This window comes from Phycodurus eques, chromosome 14, assembly GCF_024500275.1.
Source record: "Phycodurus eques isolate BA_2022a chromosome 14, UOR_Pequ_1.1, whole genome shotgun sequence".
Classification (NCBI taxonomy): Eukaryota; Metazoa; Chordata; class Actinopteri; order Syngnathiformes; family Syngnathidae; genus Phycodurus; species Phycodurus eques.
Genome location: NC_084538.1, coordinates 19,568,581 through 19,580,440, shown reverse-complemented (window position 1 = coordinate 19,580,440; position 11,860 = coordinate 19,568,581). Strand labels below are relative to the sequence as shown.

The 11,860-nt window shown below is 41.0% G+C and overlaps 1 protein-coding gene across 1 annotated transcript; it reads right to left on the bottom strand.

Moving 5' to 3' along the window:
• Positions 1-113: 113 nt before the first annotated feature.
• utp25 (UTP25 small subunit processor component) lies at positions 114-11,317 on the bottom strand. Its single transcript, XM_061696664.1, has 12 exons — positions 11,146-11,317; positions 10,799-10,838; positions 9,784-9,955; positions 9,473-9,706; positions 9,276-9,364; positions 8,775-9,185; positions 7,344-7,560; positions 7,056-7,258; positions 5,420-5,602; positions 4,572-4,681; positions 3,342-3,587; positions 114-570 (listed from the first exon to the last, which is right to left on the bottom strand). Exons 1-12 carry the CDS (start codon positions 11,247-11,249, stop codon positions 318-320), a joined length of 2,262 nt encoding a protein of 753 aa, XP_061552648.1. The 5' UTR covers positions 11,250-11,317; the 3' UTR covers positions 114-317.
• Positions 11,318-11,860: the final 543 nt, after the last annotated feature.

The following is an 11,860-nucleotide window of genomic DNA, read 5'->3' as shown; positions in this document are numbered from 1 at the left end:
AGTATCACCAATAAGACAGTATTGCTGCATACAGGAGGTCATATGGTCTCTAGTATCCAAAAACCCATTAAATACACTACAATGTGGATGTCAATAAAGCTAGCAAAACTTTTATTTGCTGATTCATCTGTGAATGAAATCTGGCATCATCTTGCAGCAATAATACGAACAACTCAAACCACAATCATGATGCTCTACAATGTTTATGGGCTTCGGTGACTGATAACGCACCAACAACCATTGCACCTGGCATGCCATCAAGTCCCTCTCAATGGCCCATTTCTTTCTAAATGTCCTGTTTTAACTGGCCAGCTCAATCAGGGTTGATCTTCCCCTCCTGTAACAAAGAGGTGAAGGCTCTTGTCGGACTTTAGCATCTGTCCGGCCCGCTGGGCACCAGTGATGGCAGCCAGTTTGTGGGCATCAAAGCGGGAGTACAGGGCTGTGCACGTCCAGCTGGCTTCCTCGCCGTGGGCCCCCGCTGTGAGCATGTTACACACCTCACTGTAGAAGTGCGGGAAGGAGGGAAGGCCGTAAAATATCAGATTCTGAATCCCTTTGATGGTGTACCTGAAAAGAAAAAAGTAACACAAACGTTTCAACATTCTATACTACTATATTTACTATACAGTTAGGGCAAAAAGGATGTGGATATCACTGATACACCACTACGACATACAGTATTTGAAATAAAACAATATTTGAATCAAGTGAGTCTATGCAGAGCACATCCACTTTCAGAGGCTCAAAAGTATTTGGGGAAAACCGACAATGCATATCGTTGCCGTCGATTACAGCCTGCAGTGTGGAGCCTGTATTGAATGAACAAAGTGTGCGTTCTCTCCCTGGAGATTTGCTTTGCTAGAGCTTCACTGCTTTTTCGTTAAATTACTGCTTGTTCTCAAGTCTCGCTTCCTTCACTTTTGTCTCAAAACCAGACTTGACTTGGGCAGAGAGAAAAAAAAAAAAAAAAAAGCCTCCCATGGTCTAGCACATAGGTGTCAAACTCAAGGCCCGGGGGCCAGATGCGGCCCGCCACATCATTTTATGTGGCCCGCGAAAGCAAATCATGTTCGTCAACCTCCTGTGATTTTTGCTCAAATCTGTGCCCAAATTGTCATAATAATAAACCATAATGTTGAGATGTTGCATTTTTCTGTTACCAAACCCTTCTTCTACAGTAACTTAAACAATACTTGAACAAACTATTATCCTTGTCTTCTGATTTCAAAACTAGTTATCCCTCAATTTGTTGTGTAATGGTAATAAAATGTTGGTGATGATTAAACATTGATATGGTTTCATTGTTCTAACGGCCCTCTGAGGGAAATCATAACCACAATGCGGCCCGAGGCAAAAAAAAAAAAAAAAAAAACAGTTTGACACACCTGTTCTAGCAGATAAATACACTTTCAAGGTCAGAATGATTGAAAGGGACAATTAGTGAAGGAAAGGAACAGCTCGTGATCCAAAACACATCCCATCATGTGTGAAGCATGGCGGAATTACGGACACGGGCATTTAACGATAATCCTCTATTACTATACAGCACTATACTCCCACTCCCATTCAGCCAAATGCAACAAAACTGATAGGATTGTGCTTCACGGTGCAGATAATGACCCTCAACATACTTCAAAAACAACAAGACACTTTGAAGGCAACAATATTGAATACTATTCAACAGTCAAGTCAGTGGCCTGATCTCAAGATAATAGAGGATGTTCTTCCCTTAATGCAGACAAAATTGAAGGCAGCAAGAACCACAAGCAACAAGTCATTGTCATTAAAGGTAAAGCTTTGTGATTTGTTTTTACTTTTTAATAAAAGCTTTATTTATTACATTTGGATGATTGTCAAGAATGTTCAGAATTCAACATATTTGTTTTGAAACAGCGGCACGTTCACAGTTCTGAGGACCGGGGTTCAAATCCCAGCCCCGCCTGTGTGGAGTTTGCATGTTCTCCCCGTGCCTGCGTGGGTTTTCTCCGGGCACTCCGGTTTCCTCCCGCATCCCCAAAACATGCACGGTTGATTGAAAACTCTAAATTGCTCGTAGGTGTGAATGTGAGTGCCAATGGTTGTTTGTTTGTATGTGCCCTGCAATTGTCTGGCGACCAGTTCAGGGTGTACCCTGCCTCTCGCCCAAAGTCAGCTGGGAGAGGCTCCAGCACGCCCGCGACGCTTGTGAGGATAAGCAGTACAGAAAATGGATGGATGTTTGAAACACAGGGTTAGGGTTTTTCTTTTCTTTTTTTTTTAAGGAGTGTATTGTTGCAGTTTTTAATATTGTCCCTGTATTTGTTTTTCTGTTACCTTCATACTTATTTTTTTTTAACCAGGTCAAGCCTTATAAGATTAGTATTCTATAAGATGTGTTAGGTCTGATGTGTGTTAAGAAAGAAGCTGAAACCAAAGTTGAATGGTTTGGGAGGAACCTATAACGCCATGTAAACTCCAAACAGGCGAGGCCGGATTTGAACCCGAGTCCTCAGAACTGTGAGGCGGATGTGCTAACCAGTCGGTCCGCCGTGCCGCGCTTGCTATCATCAATTGAAAAATTCATTCACAAGTTCATCAAGATCTTTTTCAGAACGAATTGAGGCCATCTGCGCAACAGTTGAAACTCAAGAGAACGGCTGTTGCAATAGGACAATGATCCAAACCATAGAAGAAGAATGGCTTCGGGGAAAAAAACGTGTTTTGCAGTGGCCCAGTCAAATTCCTGACCTCAACCCGATTGAAAAGCTGTGGCATGACCTCAAGAGAGCTATTCACACCAGACATCCCAGAAATATTGCTGAACTACACCTTTCGGACAGAGGAATAGTTCAAAGGTCATTCTGATCGTCGTGCACGTCTGCCCTGCAACTGCAGGAAACATTTGAAGTTATTGCTGCCAAGGGTTCACTTACCTTTCCTTCCCTGTTCCTTGAATAATTACATTACGCGCTATAAAAATATGAAAACAAAATTATTTGTATGGTATCAGTATCAAAGATGGTTTATTCTTGCAAATTAGATGAAGTTGAGCCTACAATTTATGACCAATTTATGCAGAGATTTAAGAAATTCCAAAAGGTTCACATACTTTTTCTTCCCACTGTAGCTTAAATACATCACATGTAGCCTTAACATAGCCGACATAGATCACAGAGTTGCAAAACTGCATAAATTGTCTGTAAACCAGAAATGGGCCTCACGCTGCAGAGAAGTCAGTGTGTGGAACCTGACTATAGCTGCTTTTCTTTTTGTTTGTTGTCCTAAAATAAGGACAACAAAAGACAAACTCTTCTCCAGCAATTCTTTTTCCATTGTAGGAATTTCACCACAACACTCACCTTTTGTAAAAGTGGAAGCGCTCTGTGAAAAGCATGAACTGTTTATCGCCTTTCAGGAAGACGTGCCTTGCTCGAGACCCCTCTGATTTGCTGGAATACTCGCACACACACGCAAAGCTCATCTCCTGTTTCTTCATGGAGTTGCGCAGCCGGACGTAGTCGAAGTACGACGGAATGTAGATCAGCGTGTGCGACATGACCGAGTCCCTGTACTGAGGCAGCACTTTATCTACAAAGAACTGAAACCTACAGAAAGCAGAGACAAAAATAAATCCAATTAAATTATTTTGGAAAAACATCAAGGGACATAAGAGGACATCAAATACTATAACAAACAGAAGAACAAAATAAACAATAGAGATGAAACAAACTGCAACTAAAAGTTCAGACTTCCACTGATGTTTTTTTTAGAAACCAAATTTTATTTCATTTTTATTTATTTATTTTTTACTAGCTGCAGCTCTACACCACATGCATGTTTAAACGGGCCAAGTACACTTTGGTGTCACGCAGTACAACGGAAAAGTGGTTAGCACGTTTGCCGCAAAGTTCGGAGCTTTCGAATCTCGGCTCCAGACTGTGTGCCGTTTGCATGTTCTCCCCGTCCGTGCTTGCATGGGTTCTCCGGCAAATATGTATGCGAAAGCTTGTTTGTGTGTACCTGCCCTACTTTGAAACTGGGAGTAAAAGAAAATGACATCTTCATCGTGAAATGAGAATTTGATACAGGGTCATTTTTAAATTGACAATAAAGTTAGGTGGAAATATCACAATACCATAGCAAACTGCTGTATTCTCAGGGCTGGGAGTGCATCAATATATAAATAATCAAATTAAAATATCCTGTAATTACTGCCACCAAACGTGAAAGGGGTATGCTTTTGAATGGTCATTGGTTAGGTAGCAAAATTACGCACACAACCGATTTCTATGATACTGCGGAGGGCTGGTACATTTAACAAGGAGAAAGTTTAGTGCGGATTAAATGAGCCATGAGGAACCAAACAGGGCAAACAGATGGACATTTTTTGTTGTTTAAATGTAATTATAGCAAAACATGCTTTCAAGTATTTTTTGCCATCTGAAATCGAAAATCTGCATTCAAAATACCACTTCAATATTATTAATTAGAAAAAATTTAAAATCTTGAGTAGAGAATGTATGAATTAATGGAACAATTCCACCAAGCTGGGTGGGTAGTAAGACAACTCTTATCATTGTTCAGCCTACCGTGCATCGTGGTTCAAGAAGCTATCAGAGGAGAACCTCTGAAAGACATGGGGCACCTGAACAAGAACCTGGCATATGGATCCTGTTTTGGGGATGTTCTTAACTGAAATCTGATGAGGGAAACACAATTTGAGAATACATTGAAAGTGTAAATGAAGCTACTTAACTCCAGTCAAATAGACGAAACGGTGTCATTTGATAATACAGAGTAGTGCTTATTAACCAGGGTGCCATAGCACCCTAGTATGCAACGAGAGATCGTCAGGGGTGCTTTGGGAAATGATCTAATTTCCCTTAAATTGTCCCAAAATTATGAATTAAAAATACATCTTTATTCAGCTGCCATAATTTCTCGTGTATAATGCACAATTACCCCCCCCCCCCCCCTGCGCATTATACATAGGGGGGGGGGAAACTTTCCCATTTGATAAATGTATGCCGCCATATAGAGGTTATGAAAAAGCTCTACACTTTCACTCCAAAATGCCGCCGCCACCTAGAGGTTATGAGAAAGGTGTACACTTTCATTCCTATATGACAGGTACGTACGTATGACTGCATATTTGTACAGTTGTGCTCACAACTTTTCAAGTTGATCAGGTTCGTGTTAAATTTATCAGGCAATTCGATTTCACACTGAGTGGGTAAAAATTTGGGAGTACATTGAGACAAAATCATCATTATCGCAGTATTTTTGTTCAGTGTTGTGGAATGATATTGTTCTCATGACTTGGTTCAATAAAGGTGGGGAAACACTGCTATAGAGCACAGTCATCCATATTGCCCTTTTCTGTCTGTCCAACGAAATTGGGCCCTGAAGCACTTGTAGAATCTATGAAATGGAGAACCTGTCCACGGTAGTTGACACACTGTTTGGTTAGGATGTTGTTTATCTGTGGGTCCTGGATGGAACTGAATACGAGTGTTTGCCGGTAATATCTGGCCCAATTGTTGAGATTCCACATTCGGACCCTGGAAAAGTCCACTCCATGCGACTCCAGTGGCTGCAGGTTCATGTGTTTCATCACATGCTGGTGAGGGAGAAAAGGAGATGTAGGTCAATGTTTGAGGAAAAAAAAATAAAAAAAAAAATATATATATATATATATACACACACACACACACACAAAATGGTGCACATATGACTCGTGTCAAAAAATGGTTTTCGAATGAAAGTTAATTTTTATTCAGTGTCAGGCCTTGTTAATGACTTCTAGGACAAAACCCATCTGAACACATTATATACACACGAGTCTTTATATGTCGGAGGATTAGCATTGTACTTGGCAAGCGATTCAGTGCGGTTGTCATTCATGGTTAGATGCGGGAGGTGACACTCCGTAAATGGGAGAGAGTGTGTTCTTTGTTGGGAAAATTATTCGTATCAGAATTCTTTAATTAAAACACTGTACGATCACACTGTCATATTATGGAAGTTATTTTGTCTTTCAATATAAGACTAGATAAGATAAAATCAGCCAGTCAGCCAGAACTGTAAAGAATGCAAAGTTAGCAATGTCCATTCACCATCGTTCCTGTCATACTGTGTTGCATGCGGTTGCACATTAAGGACAAAAGTCCTGTTTTTGTTTTAATTCCTCATTTAAAAAAAAAAAAAAAACACCATTCAAGCAACAAGTGTCCTCTCATGTTTTTGAGATTTTAGGGTGAAAGCTGGAGCTGGTGACTAGTGTGGACTGAATGATGGGCAACATGGGGAAATGAAATGCCAGTATTTTGAGGGTCAGCAACATACAGTGTTGAAAAAAAAGAATGAGTTCATTTTTGGAACGGTGATCTAATTTGTGTAGAAAATGAACTTTCCCAACACTGCAGAGAGAAGTACAAAATTTTAATTCTGTGTTCAAAACCCATCTTTGAATTTTGAGACTCAGTATTTGGGTTGAACTCAACTAATAAAGGTCGGTAGGTAGGAAGGTAGGAATGAATGAATGAAGGAAGGAAGGAAGGAAAGGAAAGTAAAGCTATTACAGGCTTTTCGAACAGCTGGTAAAAAAGTCAATTACCAGAAAGTGGTTGAATCATGAGATAAATAAAATTAAAAACCTAACCTACTGCCTGAGAATTCAACAAGTTGAATTGGACCAAATTTGGGTAAAATGGATAGATTTTATCACCCTGACATACAGTTTATGAACTTTGTTAACTGCACTTGAATCTAAACTAACCTTACTTCTTTGTTGGAATATTGGGTAAACCCCCTTTGTTCTTTTGTTTCTTATTCAAAATAGAGGGGGAAAATTGGATGTTGTAAAACAATGCTGAAAATGATTGTATTTTTGTATACATTTCCCTAATTAAAAAAAATACCAACAATACATTTTAAAAATGGTTATAAAAATGACAACTTTTAAGGCCTCTTTATACTCCTGCGGTCGCACGGCTGTCAACGCCCGCATGGCAATACGTGACAGTATAACGTGGAAGTCTATAGTCAAGTGTAGAGGGCAAGTGCATTCCTACCAAGACATGTTCCCAGTTCTGCATGAGGAAAACATCAGCCTGGTCTACTACTAGCATCTCGATAGAGGAGAGGAAGTCAAAGTCCCTCTTATATTCTCCTTCGGCTCCCAGTACTGTGCGGAGGCCCAGTGGAGAGGCAATGATGATATCTGATGAGTAGAAGGGAGAGTAGAGGCGCATGTTGCTCTTGATTATGGAGACACCTGAAGAGAGACAGCAAACTCAGCATCAGACAGAAAATCTGAAAGGTTACGGCTCATGTGGAACTTTTTTTTTCTTCAGGCGCACCTATCCTGAAGTGATCATCCACGTTGCCAGAGAATATAGCGTGGTAATCGTCTGGTCTGCGCAGATTGGCCGGCTTGTCATCAGAGACCTGTCCGAACTCATCTTTGAACCGCTTCTTGTTGCTGACCACCACCTTCTTGCCTTTGCTCTCCAGCAAGCTGATGAGAGTTTGTATAATATGTAGCACTCCGTCTCGGAACGGCACAAGAATCAGGACCTGTCATGATACAACATCATAATACAAAGATTCTTCCAGCCATCCATTTTGTATAGTGCTTGTCCTCATCAGGGTCACGATTGATCTTGAGCTGATCCCAGCTGAGTTTGGACATAAGGCGGGCAGGGTACACCCTGGACTGGTCACCAGCCAATCGTAGGGCTCATATAAACAAACATATATTCACACGGATGGACAATATACTCTTAACTTAACCTACTGTGCATGTTTTTAGAATGAGTGAAGAAGTTGGAGCACCTGGAGAGAAGCCACACACGCCAGAGAAAGCATGTAGACTCTACACAGTTAGGCCTGTGCTGAGAATAGAACCACAAAGCTCAGAACTGTGAGGGAAACGGACTAACCACTAGCCCGCCATACTGAGTTAAATGTACTGTAAGTCACGCACCACATAAATAACCCAGTGATCAATCTGTGGTGTTTCAAGTGATGAAACTGATGAGTTCCCCCCCCCCCACCCCCACCTTAAAACACACACTGAAATTGTGTTCAAATTTTTTTTTTTTTCATTTTAGTGGGTACACCCAAGACACCAAATTTGAAGGAAATTCGTTTACAGTGGTTGTAGTTCGCAGTGGCGTAGAACTGCACCTTACGAAGTGCTGAATGCAGTATAATATTTTGACCCTCTAATGTACGGTGGATATATACAGTCCACACACCGCGTTCAAATGCCAGGTTTTTGTGGCATAAAAAAAATTAGACCAGGACAAATTTCAAAACCCTTCCCACCAATAATGTCACCGATAGCCTCTACAACTCAAATGAAAAGAAAGAAATCTTTTCCAGAAGGGGACATAAAAAACAACTGAGAACGTGGCTGCATAAGTGTGCATACCGTCTTATAACTGGAACGTGGATGTGTTCAGAATGAACTAATCACATTCAAACTCAGTTGAAGAGGAGTCAGCACACGCCTTGGTGTTTGGTTAGTTTTGAACACACCAAACACCTCAAGCTCAGTTGAGTTTCAGTCCTCCTCACTTCTTCCAAGTGCGTTGTTCAGGTCACGAATACTTTTGGCCTCATTTTCTTATATCCCAAAAAGATGGCATTTGAACACAGGTGTGTAGACTTATTAGATCGCTTGTAGCTACAGCAAATGCAATTTCACAAATTAATATAATTAACATTGTTAGATTAATCTACCTGGAAAGAAAGCAAGTATTCACTGGGTGTAGGGAGTGTTTTACCTTGGGCCGGGTTAGACCTTGGTCTCTTGGTTCATCTTGCAACACTTCTCCTTGCTTAGCCTGCTGCTGATGTTCTCTAAGCTGAACGTTGTGAGCCAGGACCCAGGAGTTGGCTTTCAGCACGTGGTTGAGGATATGGAGGCAGTAAGCGCTTCGAACCTGCGGGCCCACCTTCAAAGTACAGGTCTCTGAGTAGTAGAGATCTTTGTATGTTCCCATGAGAGCCAGCAGCTCCAACTGGAGAGGGCTTGTCTCCTCTGCTTCCTCCTTAGAGTTTCCAGACATGTTAACTTTCTTGCAACTGGCTTCCAAGAGTTTGTGGAAAGCTGGGAGGTCAGTGTCTTTGTAAGAGGGAACACGGCCGAACCTCTCCAAGGGAGTGATGCAAAGAAGTGAGCCTAATTTTGGCCACTAAAATACAATACAATACAAAATTTAAAAGACCCAATGAGTCGCCAATTATTTAATAGCACACTGTACAGGTTGCATAAACGTGAGTACCGTGATATGGGCCTTTGCTTTGCTGCCTGATGTGATCTTTTGCACATCATCTTCACTAAGCTCTGTGCCCAAATGCTCGGAAAACATATCTGGAAGTCGAAAGCATAAGTTTGGAAAACATCAAATCAATTTGATCAACCTGACGTAACACTAACAAAACATGATTTTTGTCGGCATTTTCATTCATTGCTCCTCACCTTTGTCTTGGCCAGCAACCTCTTCAATGTCCTCTTCCCCTTTTTCACCAATCAAGTTGGTCTCCAGGCAGAATTTGGATTCATTCTCTGTGTCAATAAATTCTTCACCCGCTGCCTGCTCGTCCTTGCCTTCTTCTAATGGTTGACTAAGCGCTACACCAGAATCTTCGAGTTCCTCCTCCTCCTCCCCTTCCTCTTCATCTCCATCATCTTGGTCAACACCATCACTGTTTTCTGCAATTACCACTTTGGTTTATTACAATGGTAAGATCATATTTACAATCCTTAAGCATATGTTACAATCAGCGTGCCTTCATCAACAAGCCCCTCTTCTTCATCAGTGCTCTCCTCATCACTTTGGTCATCATGGTTGGTTTGGCTGAGGGTCGCAAGAAGTTTTTGATAGGCTGTTTTCTGCTCTGGCTCCTCCTCTTCCTCCTCCAAATCGTCCAGCTGACCGTCAGTGTGTTCTGGGCTTGGTGCCTTGGATTTTAAAAGAGCAGTATGCATATATGGCTCATTCCAAAATTGGAGGACATTTAAATCATTTTTTAATTTAAATCAGCTTTTTGGGTAATGATTTTGCCTTGTAATTGTTAAAAAAAAAATTGTTTTGCCACAGAAACATTTTAAATTGTAGTATGATCTTAAGTTGTGTCCCATAACGTCCAAGCAACCCTGTTACTAAAAATTAGCCATCTACGGAAAGAGGAGAGAAAAAAAAAAAGGGAGCCCCTTGACTCAGCAGAAATTACATCATCAAGCTAAATGCTCTGCTAGACCCAAGGCAAGTCCACACTTCTATTTTTCATATTTTTTTTTCAATTTTTGCAGTCGTAATGGAATATGGCACTCAAACCAACACAACTGTGTTACTCGTTTTCAGAAAGACATTTATGAACACATTTTAGCAAAACCACATAGCCAAGTTTGTTTTTGACCAGTTAACAATGCAGCTAACACAGCTAGCAAACATGTGTAGTTACTTGCAACCCTGTAGGCTGTTACTGTAATTACAGTAATATTAAAATTAAACTATCATTCAAATAACATGTCCCTCTTTATTGTATTGAAAAACACTTCTTGAGCAATAATATGTTTTGAAAAATGAGTTTCTCTTTAATGTAAATAAATAATTCAATAGTCCGTTTTTGAAAAATATCGCGGCGTATATTGACCTCCAATTTTTGAACGACCCAGATATCCAAATCAATGTTGATCAAACTCTTGGAGTGCAGCGAAAACAGTTGTATAGCAGAAACGCTCTACTCATAGAATACTGTAACCTCGTATTGCAGATGGGTCTGCTTTTAGGGCATCACTCACCAGTTCCACCATTTGTGTCCTTTCAGATTTCTCATTGACTCTGTGGAAATAACACGACGGGGAAAGTTACTGACGTTAATGATAGAACAGAAATAAAAGAAAGGGCTGCCCTGTTCAAACGTTGTCATGTATAACAAAAGCCCCACATCACATAAATGCAATCACAACTATATTAGTGTTGCCGTTTCACCAAACACACTGCAAATATTGTAACATTGTGGTGGCCAGTAAATATTGAAACCGACTTCCATTTAAATTACAAATTACAACCTCTCCTCTCCACAACTTAGCTAGTTGGCTAAGAATCCTCCACTTTCTGCCTTTTAGACGATTCTGTCGCAACTTACACGTCGTGAAATGGATGCTCCTCGCCAAACTCTTTCAAGTGCTTCTTCTGTTTTTTGGAAAGATTGGTAAAAAGTTGCTTATTCTGCCTACTTCTTTTCCCCATGTTGACACTCTGGCCCACGTGAATTTCTACCTCATCTGTTGGTTAATGTACTATAGCTACACGCTACTGCCATCTTTAGCGCCGGAGTGCAATTACGGGTCATAACCCAGAAAGCATTGCAGGAGCGTTATGAGAAATCCCACTCATTTTGTCGGCAGGTCACGCCTTACTCCAATATGATTGGCTCCAGGACACGTGCAAATGCAATATTATTGGCTGCTGTATCCCAGACCACGCCCTTCCTTTTCGAGACAGGAAAAGATGTGACTTCAGTGTCAACTAACCTATTGTTCATATCGGAATTTCTCAGTCATTTTTGCCACTTTTTCCATAACAGTCCGGATGGTTCTTTGCCTCTTTGGCCCAGAGGACACGACGGCCACAATTTCCCAAAACAATTTGAAATGTGGACTCATCGTACCACAGAACACTTTTCCACTCGCCCCATCTTTGCTTGTGAATGACTGTGCAATTCAGGGAGGATCCATTTATACATAATCATGGCACCCACCTGTTCCCAATTAGCCTGTTCACCTGTGGGATGTTCCAAACAGGTGTTTGATGAGCATTTCTCAACTTTCTCAGTCTTTTTTTGCCACCTGTCACAGCTC

Coding starts and splice junctions, on each gene's coding strand:
- utp25 (XM_061696664.1), bottom strand. CDS start 11,249: ATGGGGAAAAGAAGTAGGCAGAATAAGCAACTTTTTACCAATCTTTCC. Junction 7,561..8,774: donor AAGGTCTAACCCGGCCCAAG/GTAAAACACTCC, acceptor GTATCATGACAG/GTCCTGATTCTTGTGCCGTT. Junction 5,603..7,055: donor AGAACTGGGAACATGTCTTG/GTAGGAATGCAC, acceptor CTCCCTCACCAG/CATGTGATGAAACACATGAA.